This window comes from Myotis nattereri (assembly GCF_964212035.1).
Source record: "Myotis nattereri genome assembly, chromosome: 12".
Lineage (NCBI taxonomy): Eukaryota > Metazoa > Chordata > Mammalia > Chiroptera > Vespertilionidae > Myotis > Myotis nattereri.
The window spans coordinates 16,731,664-16,752,159 of record NC_138087.1 but is presented as its reverse complement, the minus strand read 5'-3'; the positions used below and the strand labels follow the sequence as shown (position 1 = coordinate 16,752,159).

At 44.5% G+C, this 20,496-nt stretch overlaps 1 protein-coding gene across 2 annotated transcripts in view; it reads left to right on the top strand.

Annotated features, from left to right (window-relative positions):
• Nucleotides 1–20,496, top strand: part of TEK (TEK receptor tyrosine kinase) — a 109,313-nt gene that overhangs the window by 75,379 nt on the left and 13,438 nt on the right. The window contains exons 10-16 of one of the 2 annotated variants that reach the window (XM_081103018.1): nt 743–904; nt 2,699–2,833; nt 7,644–7,931; nt 13,540–13,839; nt 15,813–15,964; nt 17,482–17,692; nt 19,353–19,463. In XM_081103018.1, coding sequence (XP_080959144.1) covers nt 743–904; nt 2,699–2,833; nt 7,644–7,931; nt 13,540–13,839; nt 15,813–15,964; nt 17,482–17,692; nt 19,353–19,463 — 1,359 coding nt within the window. Of the gene's footprint in view, nt 1–742; nt 905–2,698; nt 2,834–7,643; nt 7,932–13,539; nt 13,840–15,812; nt 15,968–17,481; nt 17,693–19,352; nt 19,464–20,496 lie in introns of both variants that reach the window. The other variant, XM_081103017.1, reaches the window with a different exon arrangement.

Here is a 20,496-nt window from a genome sequence, read left to right as displayed (position 1 = left end):
TATTTGCAACCATAGTAAAACAAAGACTTATGTTTTGATATTTATTTTATATATTTAAATGCCATTTAACAAAAAAAAATCAACCAAAAACATGAGTTCGCATGTCATAGGTTTGCCATCACTGGTCTAGTGGGAAGATCGACATCAAATAATCACACAAAATCACCAAGAATAGTAAGTCCTGAAAATTATAATGAAGCAAAAGTAGAAGTTCTGTGAAAGCCTAGGATAGCCTTTGTGAAGAAGTCACTTTGGAGGTCAGAGTTGAATAATGGGTAAGAGTTAACTGGAGAAGAGTGGGAGGTGGAGCATTCCTTCCCGAAAACGATGAAAAGGAGCTTGCTGCTGCTTTGTTAGTTGGGTGAACTGAACGTTAGTCCGTGGGACTGGAGGGTATTGGGTGAGGAGAAGAGGAGGCTGGAGAGGAGGCAGGGACTCATTCGTGCCAGGCCTGGCAGGTCATGGTACACATTTTAGGCTTTATTCTAGATGTAATGGGAATCCATTGAAGGGTCTTGAGCAGAGGAGTTGTCATATTTTAAGAAGGTGCTTTGTAGATAAGGGGTTGGAGAGGCAATAGCTAAGTGGGGAGATCACAGAGCAGTTGATTTCATGGCATCTGAGCAGAGAGCTCTGAGAGGGTGTTGTTGGAAATGTAAAGGCACTCACCCTCTCCCCCACCTAAGAATAACGATAAAACCCCAAATCTAAGAACTAATCTGATTGCTGAATTTGTGTTTAGTTCTTCCAAAGCCCCTGAATGCCCCCAACGTGATTGACATCGGACATAACTGTGCTGTCATCAACATCAGCTCTGAGCCTTACTTTGGGGATGGACCAATCACATTCAAGAAGCTTCTCTACAAACCTGTCAATCATTATGAGGCTTGGCGCCACATTCAAGGTAAGGTTTGTAGAGGAAGGTTCCCGCTGGAGATGTACCAGGAAGGAAAACTCTCCCCCAACACCGAAGCCCCTCTCCTGGCTCAGCCCTCTTCCCCTTGGTGCTGGCTGTAGCAGAGGGTTTAGTTTCAGAGTTTTCAGGATAGAGTGCGGGGCCCTCTGAATTCGGGGTCAACTTTCTGAAAGTCGGGGTGTGCTATGGAACACGGAACAGATTGCATCGGGAGTGACTGTCTATATCCGTGTTTCTTTTTCAGGCTTCTCTGGCTCTCCAGCCCTGTTTTTAGTTACTCTGTCTGGGTTGGTCATGGTGAAAGATCCATGTTTATGCCATAAATTTGATAACAGGAAATTCCAGGGTTTACTGAAAAGACAAAGAGACCGAATCTGCTTAAATTCGAGGGTGATTGTTGCTGCTATATTAAGTTGTTTGTTCTTGTTCTCATTTGAGTCTTGCCCTGTCCTGCAGGCTCCGAAAGCACAGAGATTGTGAGAGGAATTTGGGCCTGAAAAGTTTACCTTGTGGCAGACTGAAAGGCAGCGGGGGGTGGGGGGGGGGGTGGGGGGGGGTGGGGTGGGGCACAAAGTACATGCTCCTCCCCCAACTCCCTGAAAGAAAAAATAATTCCACAAAGTGTGATCAAATGTCAAAAGTTCATAAAAACACTGTTAATGAATTAGTTAAATTTCTTTTGAAGCACACATTAGAGTTCTGTTTGTTGCATGACGATGTATAATCACCATTTTTGAAAAGGAAGCTGAGCACTGTCTATTGGCGCCGCTGCTTTCATTGTGCCATCCTGCAGAGAAAGCTGGGGGGGGGGGGTCGTGCTGCAGGCAGCACACACCCTCCACCGGCACCCACCCCACACGGGTGCCTGCGCCTTCTGGAAAGGGCAAGGAAGTTACAAAAAAGGAGAAGAAAAGGAGGGGCAGGGGTTAGTGCTACTAGGTGATCTGGGTTTGCTGAATAAAGTCATGGGATTAGTACTGAACTCTTCACGTTCTATTGTAGACTCAGCTCAAATTCAATATCTGAGCAACGTAAGGCTGAATTGTGGGGTGGCTATTTCCAGCACCGATGCCTAGATCTTATTAAAAGCATGGTGGTAAAAATTCATCGTCTCTTTTTACAAGTAGACATCCAAAACATGGTCTTCTAAGGACTCTTAGGCACAGCCCACTTTTTCCTTACTGGCTGGAAATTCATCGTCTGGCGAGGCAAGATCTCCCTTCGCAGGGTCTGTGGAGAAGGAGGCTGGCCAAAGCCCACTGCTCAGGAGCAAGCAGCCCGCACACTTGTGAATGGATCTGGGCACCCAGACCCTTCCTTTGTAATGATGTGGGCCAAGCCACCTCCAGTCATTGTGAGCAAACCCTGAGATTTCTCCTCTGGAAGCTTGCCTGTACTGGAAAACAGTCGAAATTAAGTTCTTTATGTTATTCTAAATTGAGGTTTTCTCCCCTAAATCGGATTGGTATTCCATAGAGTTGAAGATTGGTGTGATTTTAGAATTTTACTCTACACAGGAAAAGACTAGAGCGGAAATGATTACGCGGCGCAGAGATACCTCTATTACTGTACACACACTGCAACCTGGAGTTTTCCTTTGAGAAGCCGTATGTCCCTTATATTAGGAATGGTGAGGCCCTGAAGATGGAACTGCCCCTCCATTTCACTAAGACATTGTGCTTTTAAAGGCCAAACAGTAGTTCCCATCCCAGTCGCAACCTGCCAGGTGAGAGAACGTAAAAGGATGCCAACCTAAGTTTCCTGCACTTTCCCTCTCCTCAGTGACAAGTGAGATTGTTACACTCAGCTCTCTGAAACCTCGGACAGAATACGAGCTCTGCGTGCAGCTGGTCCGGCGCGGAGAGGGCGGGGAAGGCCATCCTGGACCCGTGCGACGGTTCACCACCGCTTCCATCGGTCAGTTGGAGCAAACCGCGTTTATGCACCAGCCGGGAGGGAGGGGGAGGAAGGGGAAGGAGGAAGGAAGACCAGGAAGGGTGGTGGTGGGTGAGTGGGTGGGTGGGGATGGAGGTGGAAGGAGTTCGCTTTTGAATGGGTGGGAAAGTGACAGGAAGGGTAGCAACTCGGAGCCAAACCGGCCCTTTATTTGGGCTGCTCGCTGCTCTGTCCCCCTGGGGGAGGGGGCCGGTGGCAAGCCACGGGGCCCAGAAGGAAGCAGATGAGCCTTCAGGAAGGCGAGACCTCCCTCAGGAGTTGCAATGTACTTAGCAGCAGCTGAGGGGGCCCTGGCTGCTGAGTCCTACCAACGGTTTCCTGTTTCCATCTTCAGGGCCCCGGCCAGGCTCCTGCCACATACATGCTTCAGAAATCAAGTTTGTTTACTTTTGAGAAAATTTAATTTTTTCAAAGTAATGCAGGCACACAGTTAAAACATCAAATCAAATAAAAGGCTTTTATCTAAAGAACAGCAGACCCCACCCCCCCACCCCCACCTCCTGGTCCTGCTTCCGATGGGCAGCTGCTTTTACCTCCGGAAGCTGTTTCTTAGAGCCTACACCTCCCTGTTTCTAAATCAGTGGTTCTGACTCCCATCAGAATCACCCCCAGAGCTCACGAACACGGATCTCTGGGCCCCACCCCAGAGTTTCCGATTCAAGGGTTTGGGATGGGGAGTGCAGCTCAAGAGTTTGCTCTTCTGGAAAGTGTGCAAGTGGTGCTGGTCCTGGGGCCATGCGATCTAAGTCAGGGGTGGGGAACATCTGGCCCAGGGGCCGTGTAAGACCCGAGAAATCATTTGGTCTGGCCCTGCCAAGGCATTAAGGGTGAGTTAATTAAATGTTTGACCAAATATAGCAGGCTAATTTTTAAGCTGATAATTGTGCATGTCTCATGAATGATGTTATAAATATCCAAATGGCCATTAACAGAAAAAAGGTTCCCCACCCCTGATAAGTAATTCATGCAGCAATATTTCTCTTTATTGTTGAGAGAAAGAGAAGGGGGGGGGGGAGAGATTTATTGTTCTCTTTATTTGTGCATTCATTGGTTGATTCTGGTATGTGCCCCGACTGGGGATCAAACCCACAACCTTGGTGCATCAGGAGGACACTCTAACCAACTGAGCTACTCAACCAGGGTGCAGTATTTCTTGATTAACCAACGTTAATCACTACCTGTTGGCCTTATGTTGTGTTAATTGAAGCCCTTACATGTCAGAGGTTTCCTTGAGGCTAACTGGGGCTCCAGCTTTCTGCTACCCAGGAGTCCTCCTCTGAAATGCTGGAGTGACCCCTTGAAAAGCTCTTTTCCAGTGGTCACGGTGCAGAACCATCTGTGCCTATCTCCTGGTCAGTGAAAAGTAGAGTCTCAGAGTGGTTAATAACTTGCCCATGGTGATGTACCTGATGCAGCACCACACTGGATTTTCAGATCTACTGTTTTTGTTTCTCCAATTATTATTGTTGTTTTTACCTAGGAGCTCAAGGCACCATTTCTTTATCCCATTTGATAAAGTTGCCTACTTTTAGTCCATTTGCTAAAGGCAGGAGGATAGAGAGCGATTTAGTGAGAAACTAGGAGGAACTTGTAGTTCTCTTGCAGGGTTGTGCAGCCCTAACAGAGACCCCCCACTCCACACACCCCACCTCGTTTCCATTTGACCAGCAGCATCTTGAAAGAGCCAAACAGGGCTCCAGAGCTCCTCTGGCGCTTTGCACACGTAAGACATGGTTTCCTGGGAACCCACCAGGCAGTGAACACAAGAAGGTAACAGCAGAAACTCTTCAAGTTAGATGACAAAGGGACCTCTGTGATCAAAGGGCTCCCTGGCATATACTCAGGTTGACATGACTCAGCCTTCGGAATATGTTCCAGCCAGGATGGACTCAGAGGTTTCTTGGAATATTTCAAAGTAGTTTTCAAGGGTAGGCGGGCAGGGAATTTTTGAAGGCTCTGTTCCCATCATTTGAATTTTGCTGATGCTTGTTTTTTAATTCATCTGGCAGCTGCACAATTTGTGATTGTGTTGATGGATTGATGGAACACGTGGTACAGAGGACAAGTAGGGAGGGGTGAAGGGTAAGCCATGCCCCTGAAGGAAAGGAAAGGGGGAATGGCCATTTCACGAGTTACTCCTCTGTACCAGGCACAGGCTTAGAAGGTGTACAGGTGTCTCCAAGCATCAAGCTCCTGTCTGCTTGGTGATTGTAGGTCCGTCTAACCACTCTGGGGGGCTTATTTTGGAACTTAAGCTTTCAAGATGAGCACAAGGAGTTGGCGTAATCTCCTCTCCCCTCCCAAGTTGCAGAGTTTGTAGAGAAAGGGCCAGTAAGAATGTTGCATGGTGTCAGGCAAGCTGCAGGCCCTGCTTGCTGGTTCTCTCTAGTCTGAGAGCAGCCAGAGCTGATGGTGAGAGCCGCTCTCCCAGTGACGGGAGACAGACCTTCCCTCTCACTTCTAACCAACAGAGCAGTGTTTCTCAGCCTTTTACTTTTAATTTTTAAATTATTGCCCCCCCGAAGGAGATTTTAGATATTTTTTGTTCTTAGGAAAAATGACTATTATGTCCCAACGTCTCCCCTGCCATAAATTTTTAAAATGTTTTTTTAAAAATATATCCTTATTGATTTCAGAGAGGAAGAGAGAGGGAGAGAGAGATAGAAACATCAATGATGAAAGAGAATCATTGATCAGCTACCTCCTGCAAGCTCCCTACTGGGGATGGAGCCTGCAACCCAGGCATGTGCCCTGAGTGGGAATTGAATCGTGACCTCCTGGTTCATAGGTTGACACTCAACCACCGAGCCACCTCGGCCAGGCCCTGCCATGAATTTTAATACAGTAAATCTGTTTGTAGTGTAACGTGGCCCTTCATAAACCATGGTAATATCTAAGATTTTATCACACCCTAAGAACCAGTTTTTGCCCCCTTCGGGACAATAATAAATACATGAATTAGAGGATCTCTATTCTATGTTTTGAAAATAATTTATATCGGAAACTTAAAAATCAATTTAGTATTGTTAACTGAAAACACACAGATTCCTCTTCTTTCCACTGACACATGATAAGACATTTTAAGAAGGAACGGGGTGGGGAGGAAGGGAGAGAAGGAGGTCATGATGATGGAGCATCTAGCGCATTCTAAGCATTTTCAATCCATTTTCTCATTTATTCCTCCCGAGTCTGGAAGATGGGTATTTTCTTTCTTTTTTTTTTTTATATATTTTATTGATTTTTTACAGAGAGGAAGGGAGAGAGATAGAGAGTTTGAAACATCGATGAGAGAGAAACATCGATCAGCTGCCTCCTGCACATCCCCCAGTGGGGATATGCCCGCAACCCAGGTACATGCCCTTGACCGGAATCGAACCCGGGACCCTTCAGTCCGCAGGCCGACGCTCTATCCACTGAGCCAAACCGGTTTCGGCGAAGATGGGTATTTTCATTTTGGGTTACATGTGAACTTGGAGAGGGTGTCAGTTTTCCCAAGGTCACAAGACTAAAGTGGCATGCTCTTGTCTCTTTGATTTCAAAACCCACGCTGTTTCCATTCTCTCGCCTCTCTGGTGGTGGCCCAGGTTCTTGTGGGTGGTCATGGCTGGGCAGCATGTGCTGGGAGCCCTTGCCTTTGTGTGATCAGAGCAGGGCTAGCCTGGCCCTGCCACCACAGCTGCTATGTCTGAAATGCTCCCTGCTGAGAGGAAGTATAGTAATCCTCAAATTGCTTTAAAGTCTGTTGCTCAAAATGGTAAGAGAAATACTCACCTACAAACCCACAAACTTGGCAAATCCACTGTTTTCATGTTTAGCAGTTTCCTTCCTATCTATCACCAGTTGCAGACATGGCTTTTTCAAAGTTGCAATAGACTTTTTAAAAAATATATATTTTATTGATTTTTTACAGAGAGGGAGAGGGATAGAGAGTTAGAAACATCGATGAGAGAGAAACATTGACCAGCTGCCTCCTGCACACCCCCTACTGGGGATGTGCCCGCAACCAAGGTACATGCCCTTGACCGGAATCGAACCTTGGACCTTTCAGTCCGTAGGCCGACACTCTGTCCACTGAGCCAAACCAGTTAGGGCACAATGAGACTTTTTTCTCATGTATTATAAATATTTTTATTGGGTTTTCATACTTTTCCCAGTTATCTATTTTAATCCATTGGATGGATTTTCATAATTTATTAAAGCATTTTCCTGTTTTAAGCATTTAGATTTCTTTTAATATTTTGCTATTATAAATAATGTTATAATGAACATCTTCATGCACATAGGTTTCATCTTCCTTTGGATTCTTTTTTAAAATTTATTGATTTTTTTGGGGGGGGGAGGGAGGGAGGGAGGGGGAGAGAGAGAGAGAGAGAGACAAACAGACATCAATTGGGTATATTGGGACGGTGCTCTAACCAACTGAGCTAGCTGGCCAGGGCTGGATTACTTCTTTAGGGTAAATCCCTGGGAGTCGTTATTATAGGGCCAAAGTATGTGTAATTTCTAGGGCTCTTGAAAATATTCCCAAATTGTTCTCCAAATGGGTTGTAGTCCTGTATTACAATTACCCAATCTACTATTAGAATTTTTTCAAGGTTTTCTATTTTGGTAGGAAAATAGTATTGCATGGCTGCTAGCTTGTGTTTATGTGGCAGCTTGTGAAATTGTAGTATATTATTCGAGGAGCCAAGGTTATTCTGTCCAGCTGCCCCTTGGGCTGTTGGTAACCTGTACCCTGTATAAAAATAATGATCTTTGTGGTTTCCCCCAGGTCTCCCTCCTCCAAGCGGCCTCAGTCTCCTACCGAAAAGTCAGACCACTCTAAATTTGACCTGGCAACCAATATCTCCAAACTCAGAAGATGACTTTTATGTGGAAGTTGAGAGGAGGTCTGTGCAGATGAATAGTGATCAGCAGAATATTAAAGTGCCAGGCAACTTGACGTCTGTGTTACTTAACAATCTACACCCCAGGGAGCAGTACATAGTGCGAGCCAGAGTCAATACCAAGGCCCAGGGGGAATGGAGTGAAGACCTCACCGCTTGGACCCTTAGTGACAGTAAGTGACTCCTGCTGCCCCAGTCGTCCCGATTGACTTTTTTAAAAATATGTATTTTTTATTGATTTCAGGGAGGAAGGGAGAGGAAGAGAGAGATGAGGGAATCATTGATTGGCCACCTCCTGCACGCCCCACACTGGGGATTGAGCCCACAATCTGGGCATATGCCCTGACTGGAAATCAAACCATGACCTCCTGGTTCATAGGTCAATGCTCAACCACTGAGCCACACTGGCCCGGCTTGAATGACTTTTGATCACTTAGCAACCCTCACTTCCTGATGTTTCTTAGAAACCATAAAAGCCAGTTAGTTGTGAATGGAGGCTAATCAGTATCCTGAAACAAATAAGACATCTCCATGTAAATGGATTTGCAGTAATTCAGGCAGGACTGTGCTAAAATTTACCTTTCCTTGGAATGGAATGATTTGTTGAATAAATTAATACCATGAATAAGATTTTCTAAAGCTCATTAAATCTGCCATAGGACAGCTTTCAGGACCATCATGTATCTATATGTACATAGATGGTGATTAATTATAGATGGGTTTTCCCTAATCATAAAAGTTAAATAACTCTGCTTGACAAATATTCTTAACAAATAATTCTTAAGAGCTACAATATATATATATATATAATTTGAAAGTAAGAACATGAGTTTTCTTTCAAAATATCGTGCAAATTAGGCTTTTCTTAATTTCAGATTGGTCATTTAAAAATGAGTTGCAACTTCTTGGGTTTCTTTGTGGCATTGGAAGCTTTTTCATCATTAAGCAGAGAGATCTGTTGTAATTCAGGGCTTTAGAACGATGTCTGTGCATTGGGGGCCTTGAGCGGTCAGATATTTCTTGGCCACAGTAGCGACCACTTCAGTCAGGATGTCCGAGGCCTCTCCTGCGAGGGCCTCTGCTCCTCAGTAACAGGTCTGGCACCTGGCTCAGTGCTTCTCTTGTATCAGTGGTGTGGGCAGCTCAACGGTTTTGTCAGTGTTCAGGGAGTCTCCATAATTTTTTACAAATTCTGTGAAATTTAAAAATGACACTGCAGTGCAGAGAATAATACAACAAATACATCCCTACCACCCACAAGTAACAATTGATAATATTTAGTCATGTTTGCTTTCAGCTTTTTTGTTGATTTGTGAAACTAATAACAAAAGACAGATATACCAAATCCCCTTTGACCATCATCCCTACTCTAATTCTATTCTCCTCTCCCCAGAGACAACAAGATTATGTGTTTGTTATGTACCTTCCTCTCAATGTTGTAGGATTTTTTTTAAATATATTTTATTGATTTTTTACAAAGAGGAAGGGAGAGAGATAGAGAGTTAGAAACACCGATGAGAGAGAAACATCGATCAGCTGCCTCCTGCACACCTCCTCCTGGGGATGTGCCCACAACCAAGGTACATGCCCTTGACCAGAATCAAACCTGGGACCTTTCAGTCCGCAAGCCGACTCTCTATCCACTGAGCCAAACCGGTTTTGGCTCAATGTTGTAGGATTTTAATACATTCTATATATCCATAACATACATAGGCCTACATATTATTCTTTATCTTGCTCTTTTGAATAAACATTATTTTACCTGTCCATGTTCATTTGCTTAGATCTGACTTATGCTTTTTTAACTTCTGCATAATAGTTTACATTAAAATTGGGCATTTTGGAGCCATTTAGGTTTCCTCTTGTTTGATATATTTGTTGATATATCAACAACTTTGCCCATGGGCTTGTTATCTTCTTTTACTAATTTGTTAAAGTTGTTTATATAATTTGGATACTAATCTTGTTACATACATTGAAAATATAGTCTCCTAATCTATTTATGTTCACCTTGTTTGTGGTGTTTTTTACGCTGCACACAGTTTACATGTAATCTGACCTGTCCATAGTTGCCTTTGTGGTTTGTACTTTTTGGTTTTGAAATTATTCCCTACACCAAGGTAAATATAGTCTCTATGTTTTTTCCAGTAGTTGTAGTGTTGTTGTTTTTTTTCACATTTAGGTCTTTATGATATAGGGATGTTATTTGGGGATAGAGTGTAAGTATTTTAATTTTTTAAATTTCAATCGTATTTATTCACATATGGCAAGCCGGTGGTCCCAATGCCATGTATTGAACAGTCCCACTAGTGACTTGTGATGCTTTCTGTCTCTGACACCCAGTTCTCACACTGGTTTTGCTTCTGTTTCTGGGCACTCGGTTCTCTCTTCCGCTGACCTGTGTGTTTGTTCCTGTACCGTTTCCACCTGTTTAAATTACTATGGATTTATTAAATGTTTTGATAATTGTAGGGTGAATCATTATTTCCTTTTTCAACATTGTCTTAGATGTTCGTTCACTATTCTGTGTAAATTTTACCCTAGTTAGAATTATATACTATCAAATCGCATTGTAATTATCGTATTTATAGAATGAAATAAAAACTAGCTAGTAATCCCTGAAAGAGGACTTGCCTTGTGTGGAATTTGATAGGGGTGAGGGTAGGGATTATGCTGTTGCTGGAGATGCTGACATTGGCAGGGTAGGAGCCGGTCCCTACAGGGTCAGGAAATTAGGGCAAGGAGGATATGGATGAGAACGTTTCAGTCTTATCTGATATATTTGTTAATATGCTATGTTGTCATTGGCTGATGTTGCATATAGGTTGTTCAGAAGCCAAATTAATGTTTCTAATTTAAAGTTTATGTTGGTGCTCACCCTAGCAATTCCATCTGGACCATATGAAAGGAGTGAAATGAATTAGATGTGGCATATGGCCCCACACATATGGGAAAAATAACAAATGTGTGTAATGTGTCCCTGTATATGTATGTAGAGTATATCACTTAACACTTTCATGACTTTATGAGGAAATTAGAATAGGAATTGTCATCACATTTAACAGACAGGGAATCTGACACTCAGAGGAGGGAAAGTAAGTGGACCAGGCTTCTACAGCTCAAAACTCAGGGCCTTTAGGATTCTAATGAGCGTTTCTATGTTTTCTTTATTTACTTTGCTAAACCATGCTACTGATTTGTCTCTTTGGATGGGCAACCCACTGCTTCAAAGCAAGATTGGTTATTGGAGAATTTTCCTCAGCAACTTCTAAATTGTTCATAATCTGGTTAGCCTTTCCTAAAGTATCTTATTTTATTTTAAATTTTACATTCGAGTTGGCATTAAACATTATATTAGTTTCAGGTGTATTGCATAGTGGTTAGACATTTACATAATTTATAGAGTGATCCCTCCCAGTAAGTCTAGTACCCATCTGACACCATACATAATTATTACCAAATGTTGACTATACTAGTATTTCCTATGCTGTATTTTACATCCCCATAACTATTTTGTAATTATTGATTTGTACTTCTTAATCCCTTCACCTTTTTCACCCAATCTCCCCAACCTCCTCCCATCTGGCAACCATCAGTTTATTCTCTGTATCTATGATTCTGTTTCTATTTTTTTCATTTATTTTTTTCTTTAGATTCCACTTATAAGTGAAATTATAAATACTTATAAGTATTTATCCTAAAGTGTTTCAGAATCTACTTTATAGTCACTGGGAAATCTGCTAAAATGTAGATTACTGGGCTCAGACTCACTGAATCTTAATCAGAGGTTCACTAAGTGAGCCCAAGACTTCTCTCAGGCATCATGCAAATTTATTTATGACTTTTAATTGGCACCAAAATATAGTCATTATTCTTCCAGCAGGTGTTTTCAAGGTACTGCTTCTTTTGGTGACAGACTTAGAATACCGCTGGTTTAAGAACTTGATTTTTTTTTTGAGGCACAACTAATACAAATACTAAATATGTGGTCATAGTAATCTGAAAATGTTAATATTCCTACTACTCTGTCATCCCTTGTGGGAGGAAGGTTATTTTACATTTTTGCAAAGATTTACAAAAAGCTTGGTACCGGATGCAAAGGAAGTTAAGACATATTGCTGATTAATTAATTGTGATCTTGAATAATTTACCACCTGTTAGACATAGAAAATGACAATCAGATTTGGAAGGCTCAAAATCTACCACCCAATTCTCATAAAATGCCACAGTTACTTAAGAGTATGACATGAGGAATCAACATCAGGGAGAGAGGAAATTTGGAAAGGATAAAATCTCTGAGGATACAAAATAGAAAAGATGTACATCAAAACACTTCTTGAAGGTTCTCGTTTGCTTATAAACCATAACTTTTATATGGAGTGAAATGGCCTGGCTCTACTACTTGCATACTAGGACCAGTATACGTCCCTTATATTTTGAAGTCTCAGTTCTCTTGCTGCTAAAATTGGGATAATTAAAATCTCAGCACTGGTTACCTGTGCCGAGCCAGCTCAGGCAACGGTTCCACAAGCCTGAGCGAGGGTGGCGAAGGATCAAGAAAAGACAAAGAGAATAAGCTGTGTCTAGGGGATCTCCTGTGCCTGGCTGAGGCCACAGAGAGAGACCCAGAGGCAAGCTGAGCCTTTATTTTGTAGCCAGAGGTAAACAAGGTAGTGGTCACCACAGTTACAATGTTCTTGTGAGCTTCACTTGTTTTGGCAGCACTTGCTGCACCTCCCACAGCCCATTAGCTACCTAGGAAGGATCTAGGGAGCATCATAAGGTCAAGCCTAATTATGCTAAGAGGACTGTGCCCTCTAAGCTGGGACTTGTTTGTGGCTTTGCCAACAGGTCAGGTCAGTCCGAGGCTTAACCCTATAGCCGCGCCCTACAGTTACCTACCTGCCTGTGTGGTTTTAGGGTCAAGGGAGCGCATGCACACGGAAGCACCTTGTAAACAGCCGAACAAAGGGAAGGCACAGTTCATATCAAGGGCAAGACCTTCTTTCCTTGAGTCAGAGAGTTTCAGGCTTTGAAGAGTCAGAGTTCCCTTCTGGCCTGTGCTTGTCTTTGTCTGAAAGGAGCTGGAGGGGGCCTGCAGGAAGGACTCTGCATGTCATCTTCACATCTGGAAAACCTCAGAGTCTCTCTCTCATCCTCCCAGGACCCTAATGGAACAGTCTATCTCTTTCCCCCACATCTCGATTGCAGTTTGTTTACAAAGTGCTTAATACATTGTCTTATGTGTACACTGACCTGCTACTGCTCCCTAAATGCATTAGGGCAAGGACGGGTCCTACGGGACAGTGGCTGGTTATAGACTATGGCATCAGATTGCCAGGAGTTCAATTCTATTTATTCTCCTTAATAGCTGTGTGACCTTCGCCAAGTCACTTAACCTCTCTGGGCCTCAACACTTGTGGTAAGAATGTTGTGAAGATAAAATGAGTGACTATGTTGAAGAGCCTATATAAATGCCAGGTCTCGTAATCTTTCCATTCTCCCCAGAATCAAGAACAGTATAATATAGAATTTTGGATTAACAGAATTTCCAAGGCCTTCATTTAGTGTAAGGACGATGAACATGCGATATATGTGTTGTTATTTTCCCATGTTGTGTTACTCCATCAAATCTGCATGGTGTCCACTACCAATTGTTTGGACTTAACTTCTGAGAAAACACCTCTTAGCCATTCTCAGTTTATGAGCTGACATTAACTAAATCTAAGAGATGGTATTTAAGTGAAATAATATTATTATTTTTATTTTTTAAATTTCTAGTTCTCCCTCCTCAACCCGAAAACATCAAGATTTCCAACATCACAGACTCTTCAGCCATGATTTCTTGGACAGTCGTGGACGGCTATTCTATTTCTTCTATTATCATCCGTTACAAGGTTCGGGGCAAGAATGAAGACCAGCACATCGATGTGAAGATCAAGAATGTCACCATCACCCGCTATCAGCTCAAGGGCCTAGAACCCCAAACACCTTACCAGGTGGACATTTTTGCAGAGAACAACATAGGGTCAAGCAACCCAACCTCTTCGCATGAGCTGACAACTCTCTCCAAGTCTCAAGGTTGGTAGAGCGGATAGGATCGAGAATTATTTCAGAAGAGGATCAGAGAGCTCCTCTGTCTTAAGATATTTAGCCCATATTTGTGTCATGGGGCATAATTCATTTGTCCTAATAGGCTTCCCTATCTCTAGATAGGTCCTTTAAGTGAAAATGCCCCCTGGGAAGACTCCCCTGCTGCTCCATTGCCTTTTATTAAACCTTAGACTGTATTAGCCTATCAGCATTCCGCATCCAGCAGCAGAAGCTCTGAGGAATATGACCTTGAGGAAGACTGTGGAACCTGTTAGTGAAGGCAGAACTGTGAGGTGATGGCTGCGGGAGGCTCAGAGAACCACACTCCATTCTTTCTCAAAATGAACTGCTCTTTTAGCCTGGGTGACACTATGCTATTCTGAGTTTTCTCCTACTTTTTGGATCAGGTTATTATGCCTACACGTCTGCCACTAACCCTTCGCACAGAGAGACTGAGCTCTTTGAGATCGAGAGATCCCTCAGTCCCAGGGGTTGTGACGGATAAAGCCTGTGAATGTAATTAAGTGAACAAAGGTGGGGGCTGGGGGGGGGGGGGGCGGAGGCACAGCGTGTGGACGGCCTTCCCTTTGCAGTTTATCGGAAATCACACTTCCTAGTTCTCTGTATTTGTGACACGCGCAAAGAGACTGAGATAGAAGGAATGGTGATTTCTGAAAATTTAGCATTTGGAATAGAGTTTATTTTTACAGAAAATCTTATAGCACTAAACCCTTCTTGCTTTCTTCAGGGTTACTTAGGGCTTAAAAAATAAGATCAAACAGGCTGTGTTTTCAATGCTGATTCTCTGGAACATTTTTGAAATGTCAGAGGAATGATGAATCTATCAACTATAGAAAATTACAGTTTTCCGGTCACATCCTTAACAAATGCATAATTTTTATAGCTGCTTGTGTTTTAGTAAAATGCATACAAGCTACACATAAAATACAAGCAGAAAAATTAAACAAGGCATAACAAACACCCCTCACCCCTCCATTCCGGACATTTCTTTACACACATGCACAGAGATAGAAGGAAAGTGATATGATTGCAAAAGAATCCTGTAAGAAGATGGGGCATGCCCTACATGCTATTTTTCATAAAAATACATGGAATTTAATTTTGTTTGAATTTAAATAAGGGACAGAAGTGGCAGGATTAGACCTTAGTCTTTAATAGCTTATTTTACTTGAGCCCTAAGTTTAATAGTTTTTCTCTTCCCTCCCTCCCTCGTTCCTTTCTTCCTCCTTTCCTTTCTTCTCCCAGTGGTACCTTCAGGTTTTCTCCACCCACTTTTTAAAATCACAACAAGGTATCTTATTACCGACTCTAAGCTCGTAGCATCTTGAAGCTTTTCCGAGTGGGGGAATGTGCGGGGAGGTTAGTCCCTTTCCAAAGTCACGCATCTAGTCAGCCATTCTCACTGCTGTTTGACCATGCGCATCAGCTGGGGCCTCCACTCGCAAGTAAAACTTGAACAAATGACGACTAATGATGAGTAGTACATTGCCATTTAAAAAACATATTTGCACTTTTTTTTTTTTAAGGATCTTAAGACAACCCCATGAATCAGACTCATCTCCGTTGAGTTTCAGAAAATAAATGAGTAGCCCTAGGTCACATAGCAATTCGTTGGCTTAGAGTAGTGGTTCTCAACCTTCCTAATGCCGCGACACTTTAATACAGTTCCTCATGTGTGGTGACCCCCAATTTCATTGTTACAAATTGAACATAATTAAAGCATAGTGATGAATCACAAAAACAATATGTAATTATATATGTGTTTTCCGATGGTCTTAGGCGACCCCTGTGAAAGGGTCGTTCGACCCCCAAAGGGGTCGCGACCCACAGGTTGAGAACCGCTGGCTTAGAGTCTCATTCCACCGCGACTTCTCCCCAGGTGGCCTGGGCCGCTCTCTGTCTGCACTAACCCCGCTGCGTGTCCTGTGTCCCCCACACAGCGCCAGTGGAGCTCGGCGGCGGGAAGATGCTGCTCATCGCCATCCTGGGCTCAGCGGGCATGACCTGCCTGACGGTGCTCTTGGCCTTCCTCATCATGCTGCAGCTGAAGAGGGCGACCGTCCAGAGGAGGATGGCCCAGGCCTTCCAAAACGTGGTAGTGTCTCCTTCCCACCAGCTCGCCAGCGCAGGGCCACACACATGCAGACGCTTCCCTTCACACACGTGCACCAGGCACTTTTCTTGTACACACGTCCCTGAGGCGAGTCTCGCCTTCTCTTTGGCTTCCATTATTGAATGGGAGATGATAGCACAACCATAGGGTTTCCTGTCCAAAAGGGGACAATTTTGAGAGCAAAAGAGGTTGCTCTTCATACTTAAGCAGGATACCAGGCCTCAGGCCGGACTGTCACCCTGCCAACATCAGATGTATGATCATCCGAGGGATAAGTCACCGGAGAGAGTAATCTTGCAATATAAAGAACCGGACACCTTTGGTAAGGAAGGACCTGAGGGCAAGCAGACCTCAGTGTGACAGGTTTTCCCCACATCTTTCCATTTCCAGTTCCCATGTCCTACGTCAGGTATCTCCCTCAATCCCACCATGCCTCATGTATGTAAGGATGATGTACACGTGTGCCTCTCCTCCTCCCGCGTACCCTTCGGTCTGCAGTCACAGTGCAGGCCCGTGGCACCGCCTCTCCTTCATCTAGAAGTTTTGACCAGTAGTAGCGAAGGTCTACAAAGTCGCGCTTCACCAGCAGGCATGCGTTGGAGTCCTTTGGGATGCCACAGCCTGAACGTCACTCTAGATTGTGGTTTGAGGCCCTGTAAGATTAATTTGCACCCAACTTTGATGATTCTGTACATGAACCCTTGAGTGCAATGGCGCGTTCCCAGTGAGGTGTATCTTGCTGTGCTCATGTCCCAAGATTCCGCTCGGTGGGGGACAGGGGAGCTGCGTGATCTGACTCGGAGTCGCTCAACTCAGGCTGTCACTGGGGAGGCAGGACCAGCAAGGGGAATGGCGCTGCTGGAGCGCGTCACGACGCCGTGAGCAACTACTTAAACTCGGAGAAAAGGAACCGTGTTGGGCTTTGCTCTAGGCCTCAGTCACCCTGCAGCCAGTCTGCTCCACCGTGGGCCTGGGAGATTCTAAGCTTTAAGACAAATGGGAGAGAGGAAGGGAGGGATGAAGGGAGGGAGGACCCAGAATGGACCAAGGTGATGCTAGGAAGACTCTCCATGTCCTGTGACTGCCCCAGAGAGAATCTTTGAGTTGCTTTCCAAGTCAGGACTGAACACTTGCTCATCCCACAGCAGAGTGTAATGAGTGTACATACTCAGGTGTAGATAGCTCCGGGATGTGCCATGCCATGGCAGACAGACTGTTACTCTGCTTCCCTCGCTCTGTGCAGACATGGTTAATCAGCTGTCGCATGCTTCCGTGCAGGCACTGCTAATCGGCTGTGGCATGCTTCCCCACCGAGGCCTGGAGTTGTGCCCAGGCTGCTCTGTGGACAGCCAGCTCACCAAAATGGGTTTGTTAGGTAACACCCATTTCCACCTCCATTCTAGAATCAGATTTCTTTGTTTACCTGGTGTGGCTACAACCTTAGAATTATTTTTAAAAAACCCTGACATGACACCATGAAAACAATATCTTTCCAGAGGGAAGAGCCAGCTGTGCAGTTCAACTCAGGAACCCTGGCCCTGAACAGGAAGGCCAAGAACAACCCGGACCCCACCATTTACCCAGTGCTCGACTGGAATGACATCAAGTTTCAAGATGTGATCGGGGAGGGGAACTTTGGCCAGGTTCTCAAGGCGCGGATCAAGAAGGACGGGTTGCGGATGGACGCTGCCATCAAGAGGATGAAAGGTCAGTGCGTGGCCAGGTCGCGTCAGCACTTCAGCAGGGTGGGGAGAAAGCTGGGCTTCCTGTCGCAGCTTCCCTCTGTGGTCTTGCATTCTTTAAGCAAAACATTGGCACCATGTCAGGGGCAGCTGTTCCGAGCAACTGGAGGTGAGGTTTCCTTTGAGGTCAGCCCGTGATAGGGTCAGGATGTAAACGTGAAGATGAGCTATTTAAACACACTGTCTTGGTTCCTTGGGACATGAGAGCACATGCCCGGGTTGTGGGCTCGGTCTCTAGTGAGGGGCGTGCAGGAGGCAGCCGATCAATGATTCTCTCCTATCATTGATGTTTCTATGTCTCTCTCCCTCTTCCTTCCTCTCTAAAAATCGATAAACATATATTTTAAAAAAAGAAAACAAACAAAACCAAATAAACAAAATATTAACTATGCTTACAGAAAGTAATGCTTCAGTGCACATGTGTGTGCGTGCACACACACACACACACACACACACACACCTGCTTAGCAGCCTGGAATCCCTTTTTTGTTTTGCTGCCTTAGTCACAGGGAGTTTGGGGAGCAGTAAGGATAGTGAGGGAGAGAGGGTACTTGTAAGATCAGTTTTTGTTGGGGTCTGACCTGAGCCTAACTGTCTACGTCATGCCCGTGTGAAGAGGTGAAATAGCTTAATAGCCCCAGGGTGTGCAATTTCTGCAGGGAGGTGACACATCCAAACGGGGGACACCCTCCCTATAAAGAATGTTACATCTGAAATGCTCCCAAGGCACCGACCCACGGGCTGCTGTGGTGCATGTGGACAGGGATCGCCTGCTCGTTAGTCTTACAGGATCCTTAGCCCAAACGACACAGGGCCGTCATTTTCATGCACACAGACACCAGCACCCTGCTCTTTCTCTAAACACAGTGACCGCACACTGTCACTGACTCGAGGCTGATCTGTTTGGGCATCGATCCATGGGCCTTCCGCCCAGCCTGCTGGTGCCTGGTGATGCCCACCTCTGCTCCAGGTGCCAGTGGAGAGACAGGGCGACAAGAGATGAATGGAAGTCAGCTTCTATCCTACCAAGCAGCTTCTATCAAAAAGTCATTGGGATTTGAGTTTTTGCGCAGGTCTGGCTTGTGGAAAAGCAGTTAAAATCATGAGCAAAGTGAAGTGTGTGCGTTATTGGTGACGTTTCAATGAAACGTGGCCCTATGCCTCCCTCAGCACGTCTGCCTCGGGGTGGAGCTAGAGCTGGAAGAGCTGGAGTCCAGAAGTGGAGGCAGCTCCATCCCCCCTGAGGCCTCTCCCTGGGCATCTGACAACAAATAACAAACAAGAACATGTTAGTGCAGTGAGTCTCAACCAGAGCTGATCTTTCCCCTGGGAGGCAGTTGGCAATGCCTGGGTACATTTTTGGTTGGGATACTGGTATCTAGTGAGTAGAAGCTAGACATGCTGTGAGGCATCCTACTATGTGCAGGACAGCGCCTACAACACCAGTACCAGCCCCAAGTGTCAGCAGCGACACTACTCTTCCTTCGCACCATCTCTGATTTCTCCACGGTTTTCTAGATCTATTGGTGGCCGAGTGCACTCGAGGGCCCCAGGGAGGAGGAGGGGCCAGTTGTTTCTGAAGAGGAATGACGGACAGGGATCCTAACTCTTGACCTTCTTCCCAGAATATGCCTCCAAAGATGACCACAGGGACTTCGCGGGAGAACTGGAGGTCCTTTGTAAACTGGGACACCACCCGAACATCATCAATCTCCTGGGAGCGTGTGAACATCGTGGTGAGATGCTCTTTCCTGTCTTTCCTGACAGGCTTTTTTTTCTTTTTTTTTAACAGGCAAATTCCACATTGAAATTAGGAAAGAGAATAACCTTAGGTTACAGTTTCAATCTGAAGGACTAGCCTCGTTTATAGACTGTGCCGAGGTTTGGCATCTTTTTGGAGGTAGGAGCGAAGGCGGGATCATTTGCCCTCTGGTGTGGTTCAGCCATTTCCACCCAAAGGCATCCCTGGCTCCCACACGCCCTGTGCGCTCTTATCCAGAAGTTTGCTCAGCTATCTCTGCCGGAGCTCTCGGTCCTAGGCAGAGCGAAGGCCTTGGTTCTGGTTAACTATCTTCTCAGTTCCTACCAGTCCCATGCAGCTGAGGTTCTGGATGTCAAATCCATGAATGCCAACAATCTGTACTATGTAAGCATTTGATAATACTTAGGGCAAATAATCATCATAATAATGAGCTTTATTATTTTCTCAACTTGTACAATTTCCTGTACAATGACATCGGAGCTTGACAACTACCCTATGTTGCACATACTCTTAAGGTTCAACCTACATTATTGATTCATGTATTTACTGAGCGCTTCTGTCGAGTATGTAATATATTATTAATTTAAATGTTTATTGAGAGACACCTCTGCATGCCACCTGGGTTGGTGGTTCGGAATCTATGCTTACACTCAGTTTCTCGTGGAAAAGTTTTCTCCTACAAAAAAGCTCCACAGAGTAATTATTTACAAACTTGACAACCTCTTGTTGACTTTGCAGCACATAACCAACAATGGAAAAGAGACTATTTCCTTTTCCTCAATTTATTAAACTAAAAATACCGGTGAGGCAGACAATACATCACTCTGCAATCTAATAGGGTGTCATTCTGAAAGTCAGAGCATGTCCCTTACGTTAGAGAATGGAGTAATGACATTTATTTTTGAGCCACTTCCTGAAAACAGTCATCAGCATGGGCAACAGTAAATGAAAGTTAAAAAAAAATAACCAACAACAGAAAAATATATCTTTTTCAATTTTGCTCTGTT